The sequence below is a fragment of the Eriocheir sinensis genome, chromosome 63 (assembly GCF_024679095.1).
Source record: "Eriocheir sinensis breed Jianghai 21 chromosome 63, ASM2467909v1, whole genome shotgun sequence".
In the NCBI taxonomy this organism is placed as follows: domain Eukaryota; kingdom Metazoa; phylum Arthropoda; class Malacostraca; order Decapoda; family Varunidae; genus Eriocheir; species Eriocheir sinensis.
In genome coordinates, this window is record NC_066571.1 from 3,262,812 (window position 1) to 3,290,782 (window position 27,971).

At 44.7% G+C, this 27,971-nt stretch overlaps 1 protein-coding gene across 1 annotated transcript; it reads right to left on the reverse strand.

Moving 5' to 3' along the window:
* Positions 1-8,525: 8,525 nt before the first annotated feature.
* Positions 8,526-24,865, reverse strand: LOC126986767 (uncharacterized). Its single transcript, XM_050843141.1, has 6 exons — positions 24,534-24,865; positions 17,843-18,398; positions 17,284-17,384; positions 14,327-14,456; positions 10,247-10,429; positions 8,526-9,591 (listed from the first exon to the last, which is right to left on the reverse strand). The coding sequence occupies exons 1-6, from the start codon at positions 24,633-24,635 to the stop codon at positions 9,485-9,487; spliced, it is 1,179 nt and encodes a 392-aa protein (XP_050699098.1). The 5' UTR covers positions 24,636-24,865; the 3' UTR covers positions 8,526-9,484.
* Between the last annotated feature and the right edge of the window lie 3,106 nt (positions 24,866-27,971).

A 27,971-nucleotide genomic window follows, 5' to 3' on the forward strand; every position in this document is an offset into this window, starting at 1 on the left:
GTGGTGATTGTGGTGGAGGTGGTGGTGGTGGTGATTGTGGTGGTGGTGGTGGTGGTGGTGATTGGGGTGGTGGTGATTGTGGTGGTGGTGGTGGTGGTGGTGGTGGTGATTGGGGTGGTGGTGGTGGTGGTGGTGGTGGTGGTGGTGGTGATTGTGGTGGTGGCGGTGGTGGTGATGATTGTGATGGTGGTGGTGGTGATTGTAATGGTGGAGATGATTGTGAGGGTGGTGGTGGTGATGGTGGTGGTTGTGATTGTGGTGGTGGTGGTGGTGATTGGGGTGGTGGTGGTGTCTGGGGTGGTGGTGGTGCTGGTAGTGGTGGTGATGGTGATTGTGGTGGTGGTGGTGATTGTGGTGGTGGTGGTGGTGATTGTGGTGGTGGTGGTGATTGTGGGGGTAGTGGTGGTGATGGTGGTGGGTGTGATTGTGGGAGTGATGGTGGTGGTAGTTGTGGTGGTGGTGGTGATTGTGGGGGTGGTGGTGATGGTGGTGATTGTGGGGGTGGTGGTGGTGGTGCTGGTGGTGATTGTGGGGGTGGTGGTGGTGGTGCTGGTGGTGATTGTGGGGGTGGTGGTGGTGGGGCTGGTGGTGATTGTGGGGGTGGTGGTGGTGATGGTGGTAGATGTGATGGTGGTGGTGATGGTGGTAGTTGTGATGGTGGTGGTGGTGGTGGTGATTGTGGGGGTGGTGGTGGTGATGGTGGTAGTTGTGATGGTGGTGGTGGTGGTGCTCCTATTTCAAGGATGGATGATTGTATTTGTGACGATTGCATTGGTGGTGCTCGTTGGCTGCCCTGTCCTGGTGGTGGTGGTGGATGTGATGGATGAGACTCTAATAATACCACGGTCGCTGGTGCTCGTCTCTCGTATGATTGTGATGTCGATATGGTTGAAGACGGACTCATTGAAGGTGATTGTTTATTTCCACGAGAGAGAACAAGTTCTTGGGATGAAGGATCAACAAACTGCTCCTGTGACGGGACGGACTGCTGGAATGAACGAGATGACGACGGAATGGAAGACTCCCAGTGTCTTGCCTCAGCGGGGAGTTCGGGAGCAGTAGTGGTAGTTTGTCGTGTGGAAGTGTGGGAGATGGACTCGGGAGGGTCGTCTGATATTGTGGTTGTCAAGGGAAAATGTGACCAAGACCTGGACTGGGAACTTTGACTGCTGAATGGGTATGAAGCGCTCTTTCGTTTAGCGGGTCGGTATGGTGGGGATGGTAGGACTCTGCGTGATGATCCTGGGGACTTGGTGGAGGCGAAAGCTGGAGTATGCCGAGAAGAGGGTGGTATGGATATCTGGAGTCGATTCTTGGGCACATTCGAGCATGATGGGTCAAAGTGAACGGTGGGAAGTGGGGCATTGTGAGCTGGGGCAGGTGGGCCAGAGTAAGCTTGGGGAGGCGGGCCTGAAGGAGTTGGGATAAAGGGAAAGCTGTAAACTGAGGCAGCTTGACCCGAGGGAGGTGAGGCAAGGTTTGTTGAGGGAGGTGGGGCAGAGTGAGCTTGGGGAGGTGGACCTGGGGGAGGTGGGACAAAGGGAACTCGGTAAATTGAGGCAGAGTGAGCTGGGGGAGGTGAGGGAAGGTGAGCTGGGGCAAGCTGGGCAGGTGGGGCAGGGTGGGTTGGGACATCGTGGTCTCGGGGAGGTAGTAGTGGTGGGGCAGAATGTGCAGGTGAGGATGGGGGGTTGTGGGCTTGGGAACTCCTCGCCAGTTGGGTGAGTGAAGGAATGGGCGATATAGGACGGACGTCACCATATAGATGAATGGTTGTAGAAGTTCTGCGTCTTGCAGGGGGAGAGGAAGAGGGAGAGGATGAGGATGAGAATGGCCTACCAGAACCCCTACTTGCTTCCTCTTTTGCGGGTCTTCTGGAAGATGTGCTTTCATCTGAATAATATCCTTGACCACCTCTGGCTTCAGTATCTCTTCTCCTATGCCGAGGCTGCGACGGTCGGCCACTTCTCTGTGAAGTCTTCCCTTCACCGTCTGTAAATAGAACAACAGTTTTACAAAGCGAGCCCAAATAAATGCAACCTCTAAAAGTGTCATCTATACAACCGATTTGAAATTTGCCTTACTTTTGCATTTATGTTTAGGTGGATTGGTAAAGGAGAATCAATTTTAAAAGTTTGGGTTTTGCAGTTGAAGAGATGCCTCCCCCTTCAAAAGCTATAAAACACGTCTGTGGACAAAAAATTCAACGCATTGAGGAAATTAATTAAGGTCCAAGTTAGAAAAAAAACACGTAATTTCCTGCTTAGCGAATCCAAGAACACTTGGCAGTGAGGGTGTGCACAACGAGCCATTGAAATGAAACGGGTACAAACAGTCTCGAGTAAATCATTGCCAAATTGAAATAATTGTAGCAAAGTTTCAGGTACAGGAATCGGGGTTTCATGAACAGTGCCTTGTTGACCAGTAGAGGCTAGTGTTTCTCTGGACAAGGGAGACTACTTTGGACACGAGGCACAGACATAACACACGGGACACAGGATGAGCAGTATGAAGCACACGATTCAAGGAATGGAGCATATGGTAATGCACACCGAACACTTGCACGGAGAAGAGGGGCACATCAAGCGACTCGGGGCAGGTAGATCAAACATTGGGAGTTGGGCATAAAACACGAGTGTGCATGATGAGGGATCTGTCGGAGGCAAAATTTCTTAGTTTTTTGCCTCACCTAACAGGAACTAAGTACTGAACACTTCATTCACAACACTTTACAATAATGAAAACTCTCCCTGGTAAACATGTATCGTTCCGCGCCTCCGAAAACGGTAAAGATTCGTTTTAGTACCGTGCCAGTATATCATTGTCTACTTTATGAAACATTATTATCTCTTTATTTATCTTTTCTAAAAACCTTCAACAGTCAATGAAACACTTTCAAAATCCATTTCAAGGACTTTTTTTTTACTTCTGAAAATAGGGAATAATGTTTACGAAAGCGCGTCGCCTCCTCTGGCGGCGGCCGCGGCAACGGTGGTGCCGCCGCAGCCGCAAAATAGCTCGCAGAGGGTTTAGGGTGGGGGAGCATATTTATACTACTCAAACCGAGCTTTACAACCTGCTAACGGGGGGGGCTGCGCCCCCCTCGACCCCCATGCTAACCAGGGGGGCTGCGCCCCCCCTGGATCCCCCCCCCACATGAATATGCAACTTATTTCTGCGAGGAGGTATTTCTCGCAACACCGGCTCCACTGCCGCCGCGGCCGTCGCCACAGCAAACCTGTTACATTTTTATGCAAATACTGCGAAATTTAGCATGGAGCATGAATATAACCTAACCTTAGCTAGCCTTACCTAACCTAACAAAACCCTCTGCGAGCTATTTTGCAGCTGCGGCGGCACCACCGTTGCCGCGGCCAGCACCAGAGGAGGCGACGCGCTTTCGTAAACATTATCCCCTATTTTCAATGTGACATAAACACACCTGTCCGCTTGTCAAAACCCCGTCGTACGTGCTAGAATGTTGTAATTACCACCACACCGCGCCCAAAATGCGCACCCGCTAGGAGCTGCGGTAAAGATTCGTATTAGGTCCGTGCCAGTATCTCATAATCTACTTTATGAAACATCACTATCTCTTCATATATCTTTTCTACAAACCTTCAACAGTCATGGAAACGCTTTGAAAATCCAATTCAAGGACTTTTTTTTTACTCTTGAAAATAGGGGATAATGTTTACGAAAGCGCGTCGCCTCCTCTGCTGGCCGCGGCGACGCTGCAGCCGCCGCAGCCGCAAAATAGCTCGCAGAGGGCTTAGGGTCGGGGAGCATATTTAAACTACTCCAACCGAACTTTACGACCTACTAACGGGGGGGCTGCGCCCCCCTCGACCCCCCCTTCTAACCTTCTGGACACCCCCCCTCATGTATATGTGACTTATTTCAGCGAGGAGGTATTTCTCGCAACACCCGCTGCAGCGTCGCCGCGGCCAGCAGAGGAGGCGACGCGCTTTCGTAAATATTATCCCATATTTTCATGGGTAAAAAAAAAGTCCTTGAATTGGATTTTCAAAGCGTTTCCATGACTGTTGAAGGTTTGTAGAAAAGATATATGAAGAGATACTGATGTTTCATAAGGTAGGTAATGAGATACTGGCACGGACCTAAAACGAATCTTAACCGGAGCCGCTATTCTTAAGGTTTACCCGAATCTTAACCCCGAAAACAACAGTGCCCGCTACCCCGTCTTCTTCCTCTCAAGGACAGACGGCGGCTCAGCCGTGATGAAGCTAAGCTCTTCTACATAATTACCTTCGCCTGGTACAAATAAACATGCAAACCTTCCTCACCTGCTGAGGAGTGTTGACGTGGGCGTTGTTCCTCGCCTCCTTCCATCCTGCGTCACACACTGCTCGGATACACGGCCTTGGGCTTGTTGGAGGAGGACGGGGAATGAGATGCACAACCTTGAAGTGAGTGAATCTTGGCCCTTGGAGGTGACTCGAAGTTCCGGGGGGTGACTAGAAGGCGCCCCAGGGATGTCTCGTGACCATGGGGCGTGGCCTGAGATCCCAGAGGCTACTCGACCTCGCAACGACTCGTGGTATTGCTGTGGTTCGTATTTCCAAAGGGCAAATACAGGGTCTCCGAAGGTAATCTCAGGCCCCAGGGAATGTCTCGTGGTCCTGGGGGGTGAGTAGCTGATTCCTGATGGTAAACGTAGGCCCCAGTGGTACCTTGTAACCCTGAGGCGTGACTTGCGCCCCTGGAGGCAACTCGAGACCCGAGTGGTGACTCAGCTCATGACGCCGGAACAAACTGTGGTACTCAATGCTAGATATTCACGTATTGCAGTAAGATTGTGCTGTTGTGAGTGGTGTTGATGGAAGTGTTTTCGTCCAGCAGGGCCGTTGGTTGTAGCACCGAGGTCCTTCCCCTGACTGCCAACTACCCACGTCGTCCTCCTCCTCACGGTCAACAGGTGGCGCTGAGAGCAGGGGAGGGGTAGTTTCGTGTGTGTGTGTGTGTGTGTGTGTGTGTGTGTGTGTGTGTAAAGAGCCTTATGTTAATTTCATTTTAGTACTTACTTTGGTAATTGCTTTGTACACACACTCAAATAAGTATCGTTACACATTCAGCACGATACAAACTACCACCAAGGACGAAGCCTTTGATAACATGTTACTCATGTTGGTATCACTGCATGGGGTATCAGGACACCTCTCCTTCCGAAATTGACCCCACCTCCTTGGATTCTTTTTAGGAGCAGCGAGTAGCGTTTTTTTTTTAATTGTTGTTTCCTTTTATTTTGTGCCCTTGAGCTGTCTTTGTTGTAAAAAAAAATGTGCTGGGTGTGGCTTCACTTACCTGAATTAAGTGAGCGGTACTCGTAAATGAAGCAGTAGAATTTGAGCTGGCACGGTAACGCTTCATGAAACACACAGGTGGAGTCTTAGTCGAAGTGACTTGATCTGTGTTGTGTGTAGCACTATAACATTGTCGTGTTTGGGTGATGAAATTATGCTTTAATACTTCACACACAAGTGAATACTTATAATTTCGTCCATTTAGGAGAATAATCATGATAAACGTCTTGCGTTATTGTTAGACATTCTCTATAGGAGCATCGTATATATTACACATGGTTAGAAAAACAGCACAGGCATGGTTGCTTTTATTGTATTAGAATGCTTTTAGCAACGCTTTTAGCATTGCAACTTGAAGTTTTTTTGTTTTTTCAGATGCTCACAGCTTGTTCATGAGAGAAAAGACACTTTCAGTAGAAACATTAGTTCCAGGATGGCACGTTATGAGCTGAACTATATCTGACAAGCGTTGATGGTCAATGTTTTTGTCTTTTACATGGGGGAACACATCTACCCACCGCTGTTACGTATATCATGAACATTATTGTTTTATATATATATATATATATATATATATATATATATATATATATATATATATTTTTTTTTTTAAGTCTCGGCCTATTCCGCCGGTAGGCTTCTTCCCGGTGGGGCCTGATGGTCGGCCCAAGGCTTCTTCCCGGTGGGGCCTGATGGTCGGCCCAGCCCGTTTTGGCGCAGGCGAGGGTTTATAGTGGCGCCATCTTGCACTGGCTCATCTGCCCTCCCGGAGCTCATCTTTAATCCTAGAATCTAGAGTCCGGGTTGATAGGTGGTCTTCTGTACAGCATGTGGGTAGTTTTAAGCCACTCGGCGGCGGCTGAAAAATCCCAGCTTGGTGGCACCGGGCGGGGATTGAACTCGCGTCCTCCCGAACGCGGCGCCGTCACTCTGTCGACTCAGCCACCGCCTCCCCAAAATGTGAATGTAAAGCTTAAACAAGTGGCACTCAAATTATTTAGTTAACACTATGGTCATATCTGGTATCTCAGAGTCTCCCTTCTTCTCTATCCCTCCCTTTCGGGGGTCCTGTCCTGCTCCCCCCAGCAGAGCTGAGGTGGTGAGGGTGATCGCACTTTTACCAACCCTGCCGCGGTTACCGGGTTGCTCAGTGTGAAACTCGTCGGACCCCACTGTAACGATACTTTTTTGAGTGTGTGTACCTAAATACATTTATGCGTATATAGCATACCTACCTACCTACACACACACACACACACACAGCCCAAAGAGTTCATGGCTTGAGCAAGTCGATAAATCCTGCAGGAGGTGCTCAGGATGGGAAGGGGGCCGGCAATGGCCCTGCATGGAGACTTGCCCAAAGGAAATCCCGTCGTAGGGTGGCCGAGGCAACGCAATCCCCGACATATCCCCCATTGATTGATTGGTTGATTGATTATTGCTATTGCTAGTAGTAGTAGTAGTAGTAGTAACAGTAGTAGTAGTAGTAGTAGTAGTAGTAATGGTATTAAGAGTAATATAATTGTTAGTATCATTGTATTATCATTAGTAGTAGCAGTAGTAGTAGTAGTAGTAGTAGTAGTAGTAGTTGTAGTAGTAGTAGTAGTAGTAGTAGTTGTTGTTGTTGTTGTTGTTGTTGTTGTTGTTGTAATAATACTAGTATCATTATCACCATCACCGATGCAATAAAACCGAAAAGTGCAGCGGATGACAAGTACAACAGTAACATAATGTCTAGACAATAAGAAACGAAAAGATAAGGTATACGATAGTAAATGTGCCACCAGAGGCTTCCCGCAGCTCGGAGGTCGCCGCGTCGACAGCTTTAGCGTCTCCGTCAGGCGTCAGGTCATGAGCAGTGTTACGGGACCGTCTCAGGTGTCGGTAGGTCGCTCCTCCGCCACTCAGCGATCTTGGCGCGTTTGGAGTGGTGGCACTGCGGCACTGCGTCTCTGCGGCCCTTCACATGCAGGGTTCGCTTAATCCGCACGATTTCGAGCCCATAGCTCCGCCGCAGATCCTCGAGGTGGCGGTCCCCCGGGCCTGCGAGGCGACTGATGAACCTATGAGCCACAATCAGGCTGCAGTAAGCGTAGGCAGCAGTGGAGAGCGTGGCAAACAGAGTTACACCCCCCCCCTCTCTCTCTCTCTCTCTCTCTCTCTCTCTCTCTCTCTCTCTCTCTCTCTCTCTCTCTCTCTCTCTCTCTCTCTCTCTCTCTCTCTCTCTCTCTCTCTCTCTCTCTCTCTCTCTCTCTCTCTCTCTCTCTCTCTCTCTCTATCTATATCTCTATCTATCTATATCTATATCTATCTATCTATCTATCTATATATATATATATATATATATCTGTCGATCTTTCTATATATCTCTCTATATATATCTAGCTATATATCTATCTATCTATCTCTCTATCTATCTCTATAGCTATATATATATATATATATATATATATATATATATATATATATATTCCTCCCTTGTGATCCTTCTCTCTAGCTCTATTCCTCTCTTTTTCTTCCTCTCTTCTCTTTATCATATTTTTCTCCCTCTTTCCTCTTCCCTCCGGCCTTCTTAGAGCCCCTTACCTCCTTTTGTTTCCCTCACCTCTCTTTCTCTTCCTCTTTCCTGATCTTCTGTTTCTTCCCTCCTACGCTCTTCCTCCCTCTTCCTTCCCAAATTTACCCTCCTCCCCTTCTACACCTAAATTCTTTCATTATCTCTTTATTTCTTTTTTCTTCTCTTCGTCTCTATCATTCTCTTTCTTCCATTATTTTCCTTTTTCCCTTCCATATGTTAATTCTTTTCTTCTTCTTTTCACTTATTTCATTCTCCATTTTTATTCTGCTTTTCTTTCATTCTCCTTTTCTCTTCTACTTCCTTCCCTTTACCTTCTTTTTATCTCTTCCTCCTCGTCCTTCCCTCCCCCCTCCTTCCTCACTGCTTCTCTGCTTCGCCTGCCACAGATTAAACAGCCTCATATAATTAAATGATAAATAGTAAGAAAAATGGTAATTATAATGGCATTGTTTACGATTTCCACTTTATTTTCTTGTTTTTGCATACACGGTTTGCTTGATATATATATATATATATATATATATATATATATATATATATATATATATATATATATATATATATATATATATATATATATATATACCATGCCAATACTGAAAGCAATGGGTGATGGACTGATGGCGTTGTTCGGGGAAAACATTATAACATGTTCACTGCCGACTTACCCTCCACGCGGACACGTGTCTGTAGCAGCGCTCATCACAACGCTGGCGGGTAAGGATTTGTGTTATAGTGTTTGCCTAAGTCTATATATACCAAGTCAAGTCACTCTGCTTCAAAACTGCGACCGGTACGCGCAGGAGGCGGTTTTGGGGCGGAGCAGCGGGATGACGTCTCTTGGAGCCAAAAAAAAAAAAAAAAAAAATACACGCCAGTTCAAGGGTAACTAAAGTTGGGGCCGTATGTGCACTCTGGATGTACATTCTCGCCTTCTTTCACAGCGCGTTCAGGCAAGCCACTGACAAAAAAATGTCTTTTTATTGTGATATTGCGTGACTGTAATTTCAATGACTACAAACGGCGGTCTGTGGTGTGAAGGAGGACATGTTGAAGTGATTGATTTAAATTAGTCCGCCTTTACTCGTTTTCTCTAAATCCCTGTTTCTACATTCCCTAGTTTGGCTCCAAGCAGTGTCACGCATAAACAACGCTTCGGCCGTGTCTCCTCCCACAAACCTGCGTATGACTTGACTTGGTGTATGTAGACTTAGAGTGTTTGCCTCGACCAATGTCATCAATTATTGCTTTGAAAATGTTGGCGTGGCTTATTCAGAAACATGTTTCTGCTATGTTAGTAACGTGTTCGGGGCAATGTTTCGGACAATGTTTGGGGCCAAGTGTGTCCTCGCTCTAGGCTGACACGTCTGTGTTATATTCCCGTTAATCTGTTCATCAACTCGTTCGTCTATTCCTGCCACCAGTTTCCTTTTCTTTTCCTGAGGTTAAAACGAGGTCCTGAGACAAGCTGCCATAGAATTATTATTTGTTTTCTTTGTTCTTCGTTTTCATTTATCATGTGTGTGTGTGTGTGTGTGTGTGTGTGTGTGTGTGTGTGTGTGTGTGTGTGTGTGTGTGTGTGTCAGTGCAGCTCGCAGCACATCATCATGAGGTCGTTAAGGGCCGTGTTGTCCCCCATCACCCCGGCGTTGCTCTCCACGCGGGTCCGGAGGCCGCAGATCACGTAGCCTGAGAAGGAGAAGGAGGAGGAGGAAGAAGAAGAGGAGGAGGAGGAGGAAGAAGAGGAGGGAGAAGGAAATAAGAGAAAGATATGAGTAAGTTTGCTGTTATTTCTTTACTTCTGTATTTTTTCCTCATTAGTACACACATTGTAATGATAGGATCTTAGTGGCAGTAGGATGATTATCATGTTATTTTATTATTATTATTATTATTATTATTATTATTATTATTATTATTATTATTATTATTATTATTATTATTATTATTATTATTATTATTATTATTATTATTATTATTATTATTATTATTATTATTATTATTATGATTATTATTATTATTATTATTATTATTATTATTATTATTATTATTATTATTATAACTATTACTACTACTACTACTACTACTACTACTATTACTACCACTACTACTACTATACTACTACTACTACTACTACTACTACTACTACTACTACTGTTATTGTTATTATTATTAGCAGTAGTGTTAGCAGTAGTAGTAGTAGTAGTAGTAGTAGGAGGAGGAGGAGGAGGAGGAGGAGGAGCAGCAGCAGCAGCAGCAGTTGTAGTATTACAAGAAGCAATACCAAAACCACCACTACCACCACCACTACCGCCACCACCTGTGCAGCAGGCAGCAGGCTCACCGTGGGGGCAGGTGAGCCACTCGCTGTCCTGCCCCCAACACACGCCGCCCCCGTTGAGCGCGCTGCCGTCCTGACACACCATGTCCAGGTCGGTGGCGCCCACGTCGTCCAGCGGCCCCTGAGGCTCCTCCACCCACAGCCGCAACCCCCATAGAAAGGCGCCGGGTTCACACGCCCTTGGCTCTGGGGGGAGGTGGAGGGATGTGGGAAGGTGTCAAGAGTGGTAGGAAGGTGGAGATGGATGGCAGGAAGAAGGGGATGGATGCTAGGGTGGAGATAGAGTCGAGCGCCGGGAGAGAGCCTGGTTTATATAGGAATAGCAAGAAAGACGGAAGATAAGCAGGAAGGCGAAAATAAGGTGGTAGTATGGCTTTGGAGTGGAGGTGAACTGTCTGGAAGGTGGAGGTGCGGGGTGGTAGGAAGAAGGTGGGGATCCCAGTATCAAAGGGCACAGGGTCTACCAGAAAACGAGTCAAATTTTTAATCAACTGGCGCATGACATCATCAGGCGGAATGATGAAGGTTCAGCCAAGGATTATATACTATAAGGATAGCTCACTGAAACGTCATCGATGACGTCATGACTGCGGTACGTCATCTGGTTCACACTCACCCTGCTCTCACGGTATAAAATGTATTAGAAAACCCTTATTTAATCTTATTCATGGTCAGATTTTGCGCTTTTTTGATTGCTAAGGATAAGGAACTAAATTAGGCAGCTGTTGTGTTGGCTAATAGTATACAATAATATAAATAATATGAGAAACATGGTAAACAAGCTGCAAAAAATATTGCTTTGTTTACCATCGGTGCTTACGTTTTCTTAACTTTTATTAACATTAGTTTTCTACAACTTAATTTGCAGGGGTAACTAATCCTGTCATATATAATAAAAGTATTTATTTTTTTATACATACATATATATTGTATAATATTTACGCAAATTTTTAACTAAATGAATTTACCTTTACCAAACTTTCACTATAGAGCTTTATTAGCTTTTCTTTAATGTTATCACTTTCTTGAAAAATGTTTGGACCTCACCCGCGTTTGCAGGCCAAAATCTACTTTTTCAAGGTGTGTTTGTCTCTAGGAAACCTAATGAACTTAACACCTTGACGACTTTCCGCAGTTGAGCCACTGTAACACCCATATACACCACAAATCACCATTTTCACTGAGCACGCTACGGTGAGAACATAGTGAAGTGAACCAGTTTGCCGCCAAGCATCATTTGTTTACATGTGTGACGTCATCCGCGGTGCAGTGTGGGTAAAACAAAAGCTTAGTGAGCTATCCTTATAGTATATAATCCTTGGGTTCAGCTATGGTTTACGCCTCAGTAGCCAGTAGGAGTTTTTTTTTTTTTTTTTTTTTTACTACATAATACATACATATTGCAGACATGGTGTCATACATATTCATCGGTTACGGTCTCTTACGAGTGGAGTGGCTGCTTTGCTTGCTTTATAATACTACCTAAACCTTAATAAACAGTCCTTTCCTTCACTCACACACACACACACACACAAAACCAACCACCCCTATATATGTATATATATACATAAAAGTCACAAGTTCACTAACACCTGCAGTCAAATTTTTCTTTTTTTTTTTTTTTTTTTTTTTTTTTTTGATTTTTTTTTCTTCTGATTTCCAGGATTTTGCAAAAAAAAATAGGATTATTATTAAACCTTGAAAATTGTCCGGGATCCCGGGATCCCGGGAAACAAACCCTAGTAGCCAGCCGGAAGCGGTGCCCTACGGTGGTGTACGGGTTGCTTGTTCTTGTCAATTCACAATGCCTTGCAGTTGTTCAGTATCTGGCTGCAAGTCTGTAAGTAGGCTCTTTAACGCTCTAGAGAAAGCACCTTAGTCTGTCTAGGTCAGGGGTGTCTAAATTTTTTTTAACAGAGGGCCACATACGGGAAATATACGAAGGGTCGGGCCATTCAGTATATATATGGATGGAGTTAGATTTTAGAGTTTATAGTTTTACAGGAACTACCACGTGTAGGTCAACTGGCATCTTGCAGATTTCTTATTTTCTCATGTTTTTTTTTTTTTTTTTTTTTTTTAAGGAATGTAATTAAGTAGATATAGGCAGGTGCTCCTTTAAAGGAATCTATTTTCTATAATGTCTTATTTATGTATATAGGATAAACTATTGAATCCTACTGTAAGAGGATCGAGTAGCATCCTGTTCGTTAGAGAGGAATTGAATGTAAGCTTATAGTTTTCATTGTACTTATATTATTACACAGCTTGATGTGAGCCGCTACAAAGGCAATCCCACGCTTACTACTGTGAGCCATAACAAAGGGACGGGCAGTCATTATTCTTAGATTTAAGGCTTAGGCTCTCCCATTGTGGCCAAAAAAGTATTTAGCATGTTTTGTATTTTTATACTGTGTCTAGAATATGCATATGTAGACAGTCAAATGAATTATAGTGCGTATGAGCAAGAAACATTACCTAAAGATGTGTGTACGTAATTTCTTTGTGTGTTAAAGTCACTACAGAAACCTATAGAAGATACGATATTTATCAATCAAAGACAAAGACAATGAAAGCCTGTTTAGATTCTATTTGCGTTATCGCTCGACGTAAATACTTCGATTTTATTTGCGTTACCGTTCGACGTGAATACTTTCGTTTTCTATTTCATCTCTCCTCGCTCCACCTGCTGACGTCATTTTCTGCGCGCCGGTTGACCCTGTGTCCTTTGATCCTGGGGATTCTAGCTGCGAGAACGGCGTGGAAAAATACGAAGGTGGCTGAAATTAGAGATAAAGGCGGGAGGGTGGCGGAGGAGGACGGAGTGACGTAGAGTTAGTGGGGATAGACAGGGAGGTGAAAAACGAAGAAGAGCGGGATATACATGGACAAGAGCTGTAAGGGTATAGATATTGTGGTGCATTTGACCATTCTTCTTTGGCGTCATTTTCTTTGGCATTTAACTTGTTTTGTATTTTATTTTAGGAGTAGTGTATTTCGAGTATCTTGTGTTCAGTCTTTGGCCTGTCTGCTTTACCGTTATTAAAAATTTTCCACATCATTTCAAAGAGGATCACACGTAGGTCATCCCTGCACGCCGCAACTTACTGGAAATGCACCTGAGAATGTCACCACCAAGGGTCACCACTAATTCGGTCCTCGCCACGCCCAGGAATCGAAACACTCTCCCATCTGACAGAATATGCCTCCAGTTACGTTTAATGGGATGAAGAAGTTTGTGTATTTTCTCTTTCTCGAACTTTCCTCCTCACTCTCCTCACTCGACGCTCCCTTTCGGTTGGTCTCCTTGAAGTCGCGATCTGCTGCCTTTGATTTTAGTCACTTGCCTACACCTCTTGATGCTGGTTATGATTGTGGTGGTGATGGTAGTGGTGGTGGTGGTGGTGGTGGTTATGTTTAACGATGGTTATGGTGGCGATGATGATGGTAGCGAACATTATGGCTACGAAGACGACGATGGCAATGGAAAATAAGCAGTTTAAAGATGAAAGTCGAAGAGGAGAATAAAAGTGAAAAAGAAAGTGCTAGTGGATGGAATCTAATACTGAAAACATAAAGCTCGAACACTATGAGGAAAAGAAGGAAAAGAGGAAAAAGAAGGAGAAGAAGAAGAAGAAGATGAAGAAGAAAAAAAAGGTAAAGAATAATAATAAGAAGAAGGAAAGAAGAAAAGAAGAAAAAGGAGAATAAAACAATGACATTAAAAAGAAAAGGGGAAAAAGGAATCAAAGCAGCGAAGGAAGAAAAATGAGAAAAAGAACTGGAGAACAAAAAACAGGACATCACACAAACCCCCAAACTGACCTGCCACAAAGAAGAGGTTAAAGACAACACAGCAAACAAAGATACACGAAGCTGTGGAAATGATGACAGCAGTGTTAAGAGGAGGTGAAGAACGAGTTGGCAAAAAAATGAAAACGAAAAAATACAGAAACCCCAAACTGAGCTACCACAAAGAAGAGAGTTATCACTACAAACGAAGAGATGATAATGACAGTGTTGAAAAAAATGAAGGTACAAGCAGGTGAGGTGAGGCGGGTAGAGAGGGCGTGCTGTGCTCACCTCCCCAGGCACCCCAGCAGTACCCCGAAGTGACGCTCCCCGCCGAAGCCTGACTCGTGGGGGCCCGGCAGTACAGACGCACGCTGTTAAGAGCCGTGTCGTCCCATATGATGCCCAGCGGCTCCTCCACCTGTAAATGAAGCTGTTTATTATCACAGTCTAAGAATACATCCCATCTTGTTTCAGTAATCAGGCCAATCACGGGGGAGACTTGGCTTCCGTACCTTCTGCTTCTCTTTTTTTTCTTTTTTTATGCTTGATCTCAACAGTCAGGTTTCTTTCTGTTATAATCATGAATCTTGACACCAAGAATTTTATCTCTAATCTCTCGGAAGAAGACTCAGCTAATTTCTACATGGGTTTAATAGTGACTGTAGCTTGAGTTTGCTTTACTTTTTAAGGTTGAATATGCTAATATTTCGTTTATAAGTCACTGGTGGATTCCAATTTTGAAGCACTTCGCGCATGACGTCATACGGTTCCATTGCAAGGACTCTAACTCTAGGCATTGATTCCGCTACATTTAACTTACGTTCGATTTGTCACACATGAGTTATCCCTTTAATTTTAGTTTTCTTTATGGAATCTAGAACCCTAGAGGTAAAGCTCTAGAATAGGAACCAGCATCCTGCGCGTGGAACAACTGTATATAGTTAGACTGTGGTTATTATTATTTTTTTTATGGTACTAAATAACTAATAGGGAGCATGCGCCCGGGAGTGCGTCACTGCACTCGCTCGCCGCCTATATTTCCAACGATCCTCCTGAGCAAACTCCCACACATCTGCCCTATTCACCTCAAGTCCCTCGAGGCAGGATCGATCGAGTTGCCCCATCCATGAGCTACGTGGGCGTCCCCTTGGTCTCCTCCGCTCAGGGTTACCTCGTACAGAAACAACTCTGTTAGCAGGATCGACGTCCGGAAGGCGTGACACGTGCCCATATAGCCAGAGTTGGCATTCACGAACTTAACTGGTAACAGGCCTCGATTCATTTTCATCACGTAGTCGCTGGTTCGACAGGAAGTCATTCCAGCGATACCCCATGATCCAGTAAAGGCACTTGGTACCAAAGACAGCGACACTCCTCTCAAAGTCACTATTCAGTGCCCATGTCTCACAGCCATACAGTAAGACAGGGAGCACTAGTAACTTAAAGATTCGATTTTTTGTCCGCCTGCATAGATATCGATAACGCCATATACTTGTACTGAGTGAGTCCATAACACCGTGGGCCAGACTAATCCATCGAATGACTTCTTTGTGATACCAACCATTGTTATGCACTACGCTACCAAGGTATACTAAACTTAGTGACCTTTACATCCTCACCACATGCATGAAGAGACAGAACTGCGTCATCCAGCAAGCCTCCAGACGGCTGGACCTTGGTTTTGGCCCAGGAGACCTTCAGTCCCAAGGGCTTCGCCTCCTCATGCAGCACTTTGAGAACCATCACCAGGACCTCCAGCGATTCCACGAAAAGTACAGCATCATCAAAACCTTGATGTCGCCTTCAAATGATCTGCAACGACTTTGATCAACAATTTTGCCTAATACTCAGTCCATGCAAGTGTTGAAAGGCAATGGAACAAGGACGCACCCCAGCCTCACTCCTGAATTAATAGGGAAGAACCCTGAAACGCCTCCCCTACACATCACCGCATTCTTGGTCTCAGATTAAAGGCCAGTCATCAGGCCAGTAATCCTTGCAGGAATCACATGGATCCGCAGAATATCCCAGAGTGCCTCACGATGCACCGAGTCAAAAGTCTTCTAGAGATCGACATAGGCTGAGAACAGGGAACCTGTCGAAACTCACGTCGGCTTTCCACAAGGACGCGAAGTGCTAGGATCCGGTCAATTGTTGATTTCCCGGGCGTGATCCCGGATTGCTCAGGCTTCTGGAACTTTTGCAGAAGAGATCGAATTCGCATCAGCAGCAGGTGGGCGAGCACTTTGCCCTGCACATTGAGCAGTGCAATACCGCGGTAGTTTTACAGTCTTGTCGGTCTCCTTTCCCTTTCCAGGTAGTGACAATCAGCCCCTTTTTCCTGTCAAGAGGAATGGCACCGGACTGCCACACGGCAGACAGCACTGCATGCAACCTATGGATCATGGCTTCAGGCCCGGCTTTCAGCCTTTCTGCACTCACATTACAGATCCCAGCTGCTTTTCCACCCTTCAACTTCCTCGCAGCCTCTCTCACCTTTGCAGGAGAGGATGAAGCTTCGTCTATTGGCAGATCAGCAGCCGCCATCCGCAAACCAGCCAGAGGGAGCTGTTCGCTCGGGTGTTCAGCCGTGTAGCAAACAACTGCCCAAGGTACTCGGCCCAACGAGCCCGGCGGTACACATCTGCATCTCATACAATCAGCCCATTAGACGCCTTAGTTGTATTTTGTTGGATCGTTATTTTTGGCTCTTGGTTTACTTTGTGGGGGCAGTTCGTTGGTGCCATTTTCAAAGTCTTTGCTTAGCTCCTGGTCTGTCTACCACACCGTTGAAAATGAAGTAGCCTAGTAAAGGCCATGTAATGCTTCATATGGACTTCCAAGTGACAAAGTTTTATGAAAGGAAGGAAAGCTGTTCGTGAGTACTCTGAAAGGTGTTAGGGACGAGCGGTGAATGTATGATTACTTTTACTTGAGTGATTTTACGTGTCGCTGCCTTATCTCCCGCCATGTGCTATATTATTTTCACATGATAATCCGACTGGCAGCTTTATTTGTGATGAACGTAGTACAGGCAGCTTCGTCTTCCTGTTTGTTACACTACTATCGTCTTGTTTCTTCTAATATCACCAAGACTTGATTATCACGGTGTGTGAATCTTCGTGCGTTCCTATGACACAAGAGGTTCGGCGTTGGACTGAAGCTACACCCTCACTGGAAACTGGACCATGTGTTGTTTAGGATGTGTGTGTGTGTGTGTGTGTGTGTGTGTGTGTGCGCCTCACCCTGAGCTGGAAGGCGTATGCGTAGGTTCCGCGTTCACACATCTCGTACTTGCCCCACTTGCCGAAGTCACCGCCGTTGCCCGGGTGTAGCAACGCGCCCCCTGTAGTAGTAGTAGTAGTAGTAGTAGTAGTAGTAGTAGTAGTAGTAGTAGCAGTACTAGTAGAAGTAGTAATAGTAGTAGTAGTAGCAGTAGTAGCAGTAGTAGTAGTAGTAGTAGCAGTAGTAATAGTAGTAGTAGTAGTAGTAGTAGTAGTAGTAGTAGTAGTAGTAGTAGTAGCAATGTTCTTTAGAGGAGAAGTAGGAGTATGAAGAGAAAGAACAGAAAGAATAGCAGAATAAAATAGATATCCGAGTACAATGAAATATTACAGAAACAAGAGTAACATGAAAAAAAAAATCTTCCCCTTGCCATAATAAAAAAAAAATGAAGAGCGAATAGAAAAATGATACACAGTTAACTTCAAACTACATTACGATCTAAAAAAAAAAAACTCTTGGTAGAAGGAATGATAGTTTGGAGGGGTGAATGAGCGACTATTATTACTACTTACTACTTACCATTTCTGCGTAGGACGACTGCTGAGGTGATGTTGGGGTAGATGTGACCCCTTCCTCCTGCCCCGCACTGCCCCGCGTCCCCGCTCCGCCGCACCTCCCTCTTGGTTCTCCTGTGGAAGGCGCTGAAGAGTATAAGACCAGAGTTCGATTCCTCCTCCGCCTCTTCCTCCGCCCCGTAACTCACTTCATCAAGGTTAGTATCGTGGTCTGCGTCTCTCCTCTCGTTTTCTTCCTTCTCTTCTCGTTCGTTTCTCGACTGATTCTCGTCCCTGCCTCCGTTTTCTTTCCCCGCTTGAGTCACTGCTTTGTTTAGGTTTCCCGTGCTTCGTTCCCTCTCACTTCCATGCTCGTTTCTCTGCAGTTTACCTCTCTTCTCCTCCCTCATCATCTCAGCCTTCGTTTCCATCCTCTTTCCCATCAGTACGTCGTTCCCTTCTTCTCCCTCCTCTGTTTTACTCTCCCTGTCGGTTCCTCCTCGCCACCTTTCTTCCAACGATTGCCACCCTTCCGTCAAGCCTTCCTCCACTCTCATCAACGGGGCGACACTCTCAGCAACCTGAAAAGAGAAATAGATAGATAGATAGACAGATAGATAGATAGAGATAAAGGGAGAGAGTTGGAATGGATGATAATGGTAGTTCATATAAGTTCCATTTTATAAACAAAGGAATGTTTTACTGATATTATAGGGAATCGCCATGAGAGGTTCTTCTTCTACATTACGAGACAAGTAAACACAGGAAGGCGGCGATGAGTCTTTTATGCAGCAACTTTACTGAAGGGAAAGTCACGTGATAGCTCAGTGATTACCCGGAAACGCAGGCTGAAGAGAGGGGAAGATTGGTGGTTTGAACGCAGGCTGAAGATAGTGAAACATTCGAGGCTTCAAAATAGGGTGAAGACGGGAAAGTATTCGTGGTTTAGATGTAGGCTGAAGATGGGAAAATATTTGTGGTTTAAATGTAAGCTGATGATATAGAATTATTCTCGGTTTAAACGTAGGCTGAAGATAGGAAAAGATGCGAGGTTTAAATGTAGGGTAAAGATAGGAAAATATTCGTGACTTAAACGTAGGGCGAAGATACGTAAAGATGCGTATTTTAAACGTAGGATGAACTTAATAAATTTTGGCTGAAGAGTCGTGGTTTCATAGTTACCCTCTAACACTAACGTGATTATATAATTTACATAGATATGCATAGATATCCAGATCACACAAATTTATGGATCAGACTAAGTGGTCTGTCCTTAGACATAAGTGAAATCATATTAAATTTAATGCCACCAAGACTTTGCATTTCGACTTTAGAGAATATCCAGCTAAAGGATGTGGTGCTCGAGGTTGTTTTTAAATTAAGTAATCGTACTTCACTAGACCACTGAAGGTGGGAGTTTATTTCATTCTCGCCCTACAACTTTGGTGAGGAAACATTTGGTGCTTTCTGAATTTATTTGCTTACACTTAAGTTCTGTGCCATTATTTTTCGTTCGGAGCGTGTCATCAATCAAAAACAGTTTGGATTTGTCCACATTTGTAAAACCATTAAGTATTTTGAAACATTCGATCAGTTATTCTCGGAGGCAACGTTTCTCAAGAGAGAGAAGCAAGGGACGAGAGCCTTACGTCGTAAGGTTTGTTGCCCGTGGAAAAGATCATCTTTGTTGCCCTACGTTGCACACCCTCTAATTTAGCAATGTCCTTTGCGTAGTGAGTAGACCAAAACTGTACTGGATATTCCAAACGGGGTCTGGCTAAACTATTCTACAGTGGAAGTATTGAATCTTTATTCCTGAATGAGAAGTTTCTCTTGATGTAATCCAGCATTATGTTCGCTTTGTTAGCTGCGTCCATGCATTGCTGTGAGACTTGAGGTTTGGCACAATTTTGACGCCCAGGTCCTTAACACACTGAACACTTTTGAGTTTAACGCCACACATTTCGTAATCGAACCTCTTATTTTTTTGTACCAATATCAAGAGCCTGATACTAAGCTATATTACATGGTGTCCCCCATCAGACTAGGATGTTGGAGATGTAATGAAATACGAAATGAAAGCAAATACGACCTTAATATATACACGTCATGCAGATTCCAAGTCGTCCATCAGAAGTTTTGAGGGTAAGGAGATGAATATGTAAAGGCAAGGGTGTGAAGGTCACTGCATGGAAGGTGAAGGTAGTAAAGAGTAGAGTAGTAGAGTAGTAAAGAATTACAGTTTGTGATTCTTTTCAAATAAAACCTGACAAACAGTGGCTTCACGCACTTCTATAGCCGTCCATCAGGAGTTCTGAGGTCAGGAATATGAATATGTAAAGACAGAAGTGTGAAAGTCACTGCATGGAAAGTGAAGGTTATGGTATAGTAAAAAGGAAATGCTGATTGTGAGTGTCCCTGAATACAACATTACAAACAGTGACATATAAACAAAATGCTTGCATACTCAGCCTCAAAACCATTGCAATCCCTCAGGCTACACATCCACTATTGAAACTATGCAGAAACTAGTTGAGCCTTCTTCAAATAGATTATAGACCTTCAGAAGGGATTAGATGCTGAAGTGTTAAAAGTCACGATTACTGATCAGACACTGAGTTTTACAATAAAGGAAGCAGCTAAAAGGCAAACATAAATAAAAACATTAAAGCCTGCTATATGCTGCTCCTTTAAAAGAATGTCGAGATGAGTGACCGAAAGAGAGGTCAATTTCGGAAGCAGAGGCGCCTTGATACTCTCCTCGTGAAAGATATTACGCTGATTACGTGTTTACTGATTGTATAGGTGAGCCATAAAGAAGAAAAGATCATAAAAAAACATAAAAAGTAGTATAGTAAACTAGCATTCGTCTCTGAAACTATATAGTGTTGTGGTAGTAGATGATTTAACTTCCTCAATGTGACGATGTTTAGATGTGTTGGTCATTGATGGCGGGATGTGATATAATGTTCGTCATGTTTTGGGCAATCTAAAGGTTGTATGGCTTTGTGGTATGTATTAGGGCCAAGTGTGGGCCGCGAATGACCTGATTACTGAGACAAAGACGAGCGTGGAGGCGGCAAGGGATCGATTTACAGGTGTTCGTTGTCGCCTGTGTTGAACGGGCGAGACACATGTGCGCCGCCAGCAGTAAAAGTCGGAGGTTAAAATAAATAAATATACACACTGATAACAGCTGTGGATGCATCGAGTGAAGCGAGGCAGGGAAGAGTCGTGGAGGGGATGATCTCAAACTCTTAACCCTTTAACTGCGGATTTCCTACAGTCAGACCTCACCAAGCTACAGGAATGGAGCAAAAAGTGGCTGCTACAATTCAATGAGGAAAAATGTAAAGTCCTGCACCTTGGGAGAGAATATCCAGCACACCAATACCACATGGGAAACACTCCACTATCCACCACAGAGGCAGAGAAAGACCTGGGAGTATATGTTACCGAGCTACCACTGAAAGCCAAATCCGTGCCAATCGCAGCGGATGGGTCAAGCACCTCCGCTCTTCATATCACCAGGAAGCAAGGAAATCAGTGGAGCTATTATTAGAGTGGAAATCCATTAACCCAAATTTCACTGCTCTGATTATTACGCCTGATATTTTAAACGTCTTATTAGTTTTTATTAACAACATTGTGGCTGATTTGTCTTTTGTGACCCGTTCTTTAAGGAGTGGTTAGTTGGTTTTGTGTATTTTTTTATATAGATTTTTACGACTTAGTTTGTAATGTGTGGACTTGACCGTGAAAATACAACACCTCCAACTCTCTCCACCCCCAAAAACAGAACATCTCCAACTCTCTCCGTCCCCAAAATACAACACCCCCAACTCTCTCCACCCCCAAATACATCTCTAACTCTCTCCACCCCCCTAAAATACGACACCTCCAACTCTCTCCACCCCCAAATACATCTCTAACTCTCTCCACCTCCCAAAATACAATATCTCCAACTATCTCTGTCCCCAAAAATACAACATCTTCAACTCTCTCCGCCCCCCCAAAATACAGCATCTCCAACTACCTCCGTCTCCCAAAATACATCAAGTATCTCCGTCCCCCAAAATACATCAACTATCTCCATCCCACAAAATACAACATCTCCAACTCTCTCCGTCTCCAAAATAAATTAAAAGTCCAAACTACCCACACAACTATTAATAAAGACTGGCGTTGGTATTTATATCAGAAAAAAACTTGGCGCTGAAATATTGAGGAAATGTCCAAATAAAAGTCAGTCACCTTTACCGCCACAAAATTTACTCTCATACCTCAGATCAGTCATTTTCCAAATCAGTTCTTTTTTTTTCTTTTTTATGTGAGTACTGATAAAAAACTCCCCCTCCTCAGCTCTACCCTCCTAAACACCCTCCCCTCCCGCCTAATTACCCACCCAAGGCTGATGGCCCCCCCAAAAAAAACACAAAAAAAACACCCACCCCATTTTGACTCCTCTTTCCTCGTTTCCCTTCCCAAGCTTCTCTTCTTAAATCTCCATTCCTCAGTTCAATCCACTTTCCTCATCTCTTCCCAAGGTCCTTTTCTTAATCTCCCTTCCCAAACTTACTCCTCTTTCCTCATCTCTCTTTCCAAGCTCCTCTTCTTAATCTCCCTTCCCAGACTTGCTCCTCTTTCCTCATCTCTCTTCTCAAGCTCCTCTTCTTAATCTCTCTTCCTAAGCTCACTCCTCTTCCTCATCTCTCTTCCCAAGCTCCCCTTTCTAATCTCTCTTCCTAAGCTCACTCCTCTTCCTTATCTCTCTTCCCAAGCTCCTCTTCTTAATCTCCCTTCCCAAGCTTACTCCTCTTTCCTCACCTCTCTTTCCAAGCTCTTCTTTTTAATCTCCCTTCCCAAGCTTACTCCTCTTCCCTCATCTCTCTTCCCTAGCTCCTCTTCTTAATCTCCCTTCCCAAACTTACTCCTCTTTCCTCATCTCTCTTTCCAAGCTTTTCTTTCTAATCTCCCTTCCCAACCTCACTCCTCACTCCTCATTTCTCTTCCCAAGCTCCCTTCCCAAGCTTACTCCTCTTTCCTAATCTCCCTTCCCAACCTCACTCCACTTTCCTCACCTCCCTTCCCTGAGTACGAATGGGCGATCATGCTTTAACATTGGAGAAGACAAGAAGATAGTGATGGGTGAGACTCAAATGGAAGATTATGGAGAAACGGCGAAGGGAAGGTATATTTGGAAAGTTAAATACAGACTGACACACCGTTAAATATTGGCCAAGACAAGGAGACAGGGAAGGGTGAGATTCAAGTGGAAGCTTATTGTTAAACAGAGCGAAGGAAGGTTATATCTGGAAAGCTGAGACTGGTGGGAGTGCCAGAAATAAAGTAAGAGACAAGGAGATAGCCGAGGACTGGAATTAAAGGGAAACTTTTTTCTGTATTCTTGCATATATAACGATGTGGGTTATTTTTATAATTTCCCTAATAGTAGTAGTAGTAGTAGTAGTAGTAGTAGTAGTAGTAGTAGTAGTAGTAGTAGTAGTAGTAGTAGTAGTAGTATGAGGAGGAGGAGGAGGAGGAGAATGAGCAGAAGGAGTAACAGTGGGGCAGTAGGAAAATCATTTAGTATTAGGGAGAGGGAAGAGAATTCGGGGGAGGATTAAAAATGGGTAGCTAAATATGACAGATAAGAAGAGAAGAATATAGGAGGCAATGGAGGTAACGGAGAAGGAAAGTAGAGAGGGCTAGGGCGTGGGAGGATGAAAAAAGGACGATAGAGGGAGAGAGGATGACTAGAGTAACACATTAGATAAGAGAAACTGTATTAACACCTCAAACTCACTTCTCGTCTTTCATCTCCCTCCTCAAACTCACCTCTCGTCTCATCTCCCTCCTCAAACTCACCTCTCGTCTCATCTCCCTCCTCAAACTCACTTCTCGTCTCATCTCCCTCCTCAAACTCACCTCTCGTCTCATCTCCCTCCTCAAACTCACTTCTCGTCTCTCATCTCCCTCCTCAAACTCACCTCTCGTCTCTCATCTCCCTCCTCAAACTCACTTCTCGTCTCATCTCCCTCCTCAAACTCACTTCTCGTCTTTCATCTCCCTCCTGAAACTCACCTCTCGTCTCTCATCTCCCTCCTCAAACTCACTTCTCGTCTTTCATCTCCCTCCTGACACTCACCTCTCGTCTCTCATCTCCCTCCTCAAACTCACTTCTCGTCTTTCATCTCCCTCCTCAAACTCACTTCTCGTCTCTCATCTCCCTCCTCAAACTCACTTCTCGTCTTTCATCTCCCTCCTCAAACTCACTTCTCGTCTCTCATCTCCCTCCTCAAACTCACTTCTCGTCTCTCATCTCCCTCCTCAAACTCACCTCTCGTCTCATCTCCCTCCTCAAACTCACTTCTCGTCTCTCATCTCCCTCCTCAAACTCACTTCTCGTCTCATCTCCCTCCTCAAACTCACCTCTCGTCTCATCTCCCTCCTCAAACTCACCTCTCGTCTCATCTCCCTCCTCAAACTCACTTCTCGTCTCTCATCTCCCTCCTCAAACTCACCTCTCGTCTCATCTCCCTCCTCAAACTCACCTCTCGTCTCATCTCCCTCCTCAAACTCACTTCTCGTCTCTCATCTCCCTCCTCAAACTCACTTCTCGTCTCTCATCTCCCTCCTCAAACTCACCTCTCGTCTCGTAGCATATGATTTTCCTTTCGTTTCGCTCATACAAACAGTAAAGTAAAGGAGCTCACCTGACACGCAGCAATGGTCCTCAGCAGCAGAAAGAGAGGAGGCGCTGCCGTAAGTACTGGAGGCGGGGACAGTGGTGAGAGAGGCGAGACTGTGGCCACCATGTCAGGACTGTGTGTGTGTGTGTGTGTGTGTGTGTGTGTGTGTGTGTGATTTTTTTTTTACGTCTACATGTGTGCATTTAAACGTATAAGCTGTGTAAGTTTTTTTTTTTTCCGTTTTAAGTAATTTTCTCGTATTATCTTGTTTACTTTGTTCGTGTGTGTGCGTGTGTGTGTGTTCGTGTGTGGGGTAGCTTCTCCTCTCAAGATGCACACACGCACACTAACACGCACACAACTCCCCAAGCACACTGGTAAGAACGTACTGGCCCTGTCTATGTGTGTGTGTGTGTGTGTGTGTGTGTGTGTGTGTGTGTGTGTGTGTGTGTGAAAACTCTAAGTTATAATTGCATGGAGCTCAAGTGTTCGGCTGCTCCCCACCTCCCCCCAATACTCCCCGCGTTCCTCCTCCCCACCTCCTCCTTTCACCCCTCCCCCTCTTCGCCTCTACCCCTTCATCACCCCCTCGTCTAATCGTTCAACTAGGAATGATGGCCCCCCCAATAAAAGAAAAATACCCCCTTTTTTCTCATCTCTCCCAAACTTGCTTTTTTCCTAATCTCTCTTCCCTAAGCTCACTTCTCCCCGGCTCATTCCTCATTTCTAATCTCTTTCCAAGCTTATTCATCTTCCTCTTCTCCCTCGTCTTTCTAATATCCCTTCCTAAGCTCATTTCTCGTCTCATCTCCCTCCTCAAACTCACATCTCGTCTCATCTTCCTCCTCAAACTCACTTCTCGTCTCATCTTCCTCCTCAAATTCACTTCTCGTCTCATCTCCCTCCTCAAACTCACTTCTCGTCTCATCTTCCTCCTCAAACTCACTTCTCGTCTCATCTTCCTCCTCAAACTCACTTCTCGTCTCATCTCCCTCCTCAAACTCACTTTTCGTCTCGTCTCCCTCCTCAAACTCACTTCTCGTCTCATCTCCCTCCTCAAACTCACTTCTCGTCTCATCTCCCTCCTCAAACTCACTTCTCGTCTCGTCTCCCTCCTCAAACTCACTTCTCGTCTCTCATCTCCCTCCTCAAACTCACTTCTCGTCTCATCTCCCTCCTCAAACTCACTTCTCGTCTCATCTTCCTCCTCAAACTCACTTCTCGTCTCATCTCCCTCCTCAAACTCACTTCTCGTCTCATCTCCCTCCTCAAACTCACTTCTCGTCTCATCTCCCTCCTCAAACTCACTTCTCGTCTCATCTCCCTCCTCAAACTCACTTCTCGTCTCATCTCCCTCCTCAAACTCACTTCTCGTCTCATCTCCCTCCTCAAACTCACTTCTCGTCTCGTCTCCCTCCTCAAACTCACTTCTCGTCTCTCATCTCCCTCCTCAAACTCACTTCTCGATACATCTCCCTCCTCAAACTCACTTCTCGTCTCATTCCCTTCCTCAAACTCACCTGTCATCTCTCATCTCCCTGCTCAAGTTCACTTCTCGTCTCTCATCTCCCTCCTCAAACTCACTTCTCGTCTCATCTCCCTCCTCAAACTCACTTCTCGTCTCATCTCCCTCCTCAAACTCACTTCTCGTCTCATCTCCCTCCTCAAACTCCCTTCTCGTCTCATCTCCCTCCTCAAACTCACTTCTCGCCTCTCATCTTCCTCCTCAAACTCACTTCTCGTCTCATCTCCCTCCTCAAACTCACTTCTCGTCTCACCTCCCTCCTCAAACTCACTTCTCGCCTCTCATCTCCCTCCTCAAACGCACTTCTCGTGTCTCATCTCCCTCCTCAAACTCACTTCTCGTCTCATCTCCCTCCTCAAACTCACTTCTCGCCTCTCATCTCCCTCCTCAAACTCACTTCTCGTCTCATCTCCCTCCTCAAACTCACTTCTCGTCTCAACTCCCACCTCAAACTCACTTCTCGTCTCATCTCCCTCCTCAAACTCACTTCTCGTCTCATCTCCCTCCTCAAACTCACTTCTCGTCTCATCTCCCTCCTCAAACTCACTTCTCGTCTCATCTCCCTCCTCAAACTCACTTCTCGTCTCATCTCCCTCCTCAAACTCACTTCTCGTCTCATCTCCCTCCTCAAACTCACTTCTCGCCTCTCATCTCCCTCCTCAAACTCACTTCTCGTCTCATCTCCCTCCTCAAACTCACTTCTCGTCACATCTCCCTCCTCAAACTCATTTCTCGTCTCATCTCCCTCCTCAAGCTCACTTCTCGTCTCATCTCCCTCCTCAAACTCACTTCTCGCCTCTCATCTCCATCCTCAAACTCACTTCTCGCCTCTCATCTCCCTCCTCAAACGCACTTCTCGTGTCTCATCTCCCTCCTCAAACTCACTTCTCGTCTCATCTCCCTCCTCAAACTCACTTCTCGTCTCATCTTGCTTCTCAGACTCACTTCTCCCTTCCCTCCAGTTATTCCTCCTCTCATCATTTCTTCCTTCTTACCTTCCTCTCTCTTCCACTTTCCTCCAACTATTTTTTCCACTATTCCTCCCTTTCTCTCAATCCTCTCTTCCCCCTTCCTCCTTCCTTCTTCTTCCTCCCTTACCATTACCTTCTCTTCTTTTCCTTCTCCATTATCTCCTACCTCTCCCTCTTTTCATCTACTTTATCCAGCCGTCTTTAATCCTCCTCCCCTATTCTCTCCCCTCTCCCAAATGCTGAGTGATTTTCCTACTGCCCCACTTTTCTTCTCTCCCCCTCCTCTCCCCCTCCTTATCTCCCCTACCAACCCCTACTTCCTCCCCTCCCCTCCCTCCTCCCCCTCCTTAGTTAATTGCCACATGTGATTTGAAAGCGGAAATATAGACTATGTGAGGAATGCTTCGAAAATTTAATCTTTTCAACATAAATTTTCCTTCTTCCTTATCGGTATTTTGGTTCATTTTATCGTTCTTCGTTTTATTTTTCTCTATCTCCTTTTTTTTCTTTTTTTCTTTTTCTTGGTCTTTCTTTTTTTTCTTTTTCTTGGTCTTTTTTCTTTTCCTTTTTCTTGGTCTTTTTTCTTTTTCTTTTTCTTGGTCTTTTTTTTCTTTTTCTTGGTGTTTTTTTCTCTTTCTTGGTCTTTTTTTCTTTTTCTTGGTCTTTTTTTCTTTTTCTTGGTCTTTTTTTCTTTTTCTTGGTCTTTTTTTCTTTTTCTTTTTCTTGGTCTTTTTTTCTTTTTCTTTTTCTTGGTCTTTTTTCTTTTTCTTTTTCTTGGTCTTTTTTTCTTTTTCTTGGTCTTTTTTTCTTTTTCTTGGTCTTTTTTTCTTTTTCTTGGTCTTTTTTTCTTTTTCTTGGTGTTTTTTTCTTTTTCTCGGTCTGTTTTTTTCTTTTCCTCGGTCTTTTTTCTTTTCTTCTCTTGCATCATCTTTTTTTTCGCTTTTCTTTTCTTCTATTTTTTTCTAT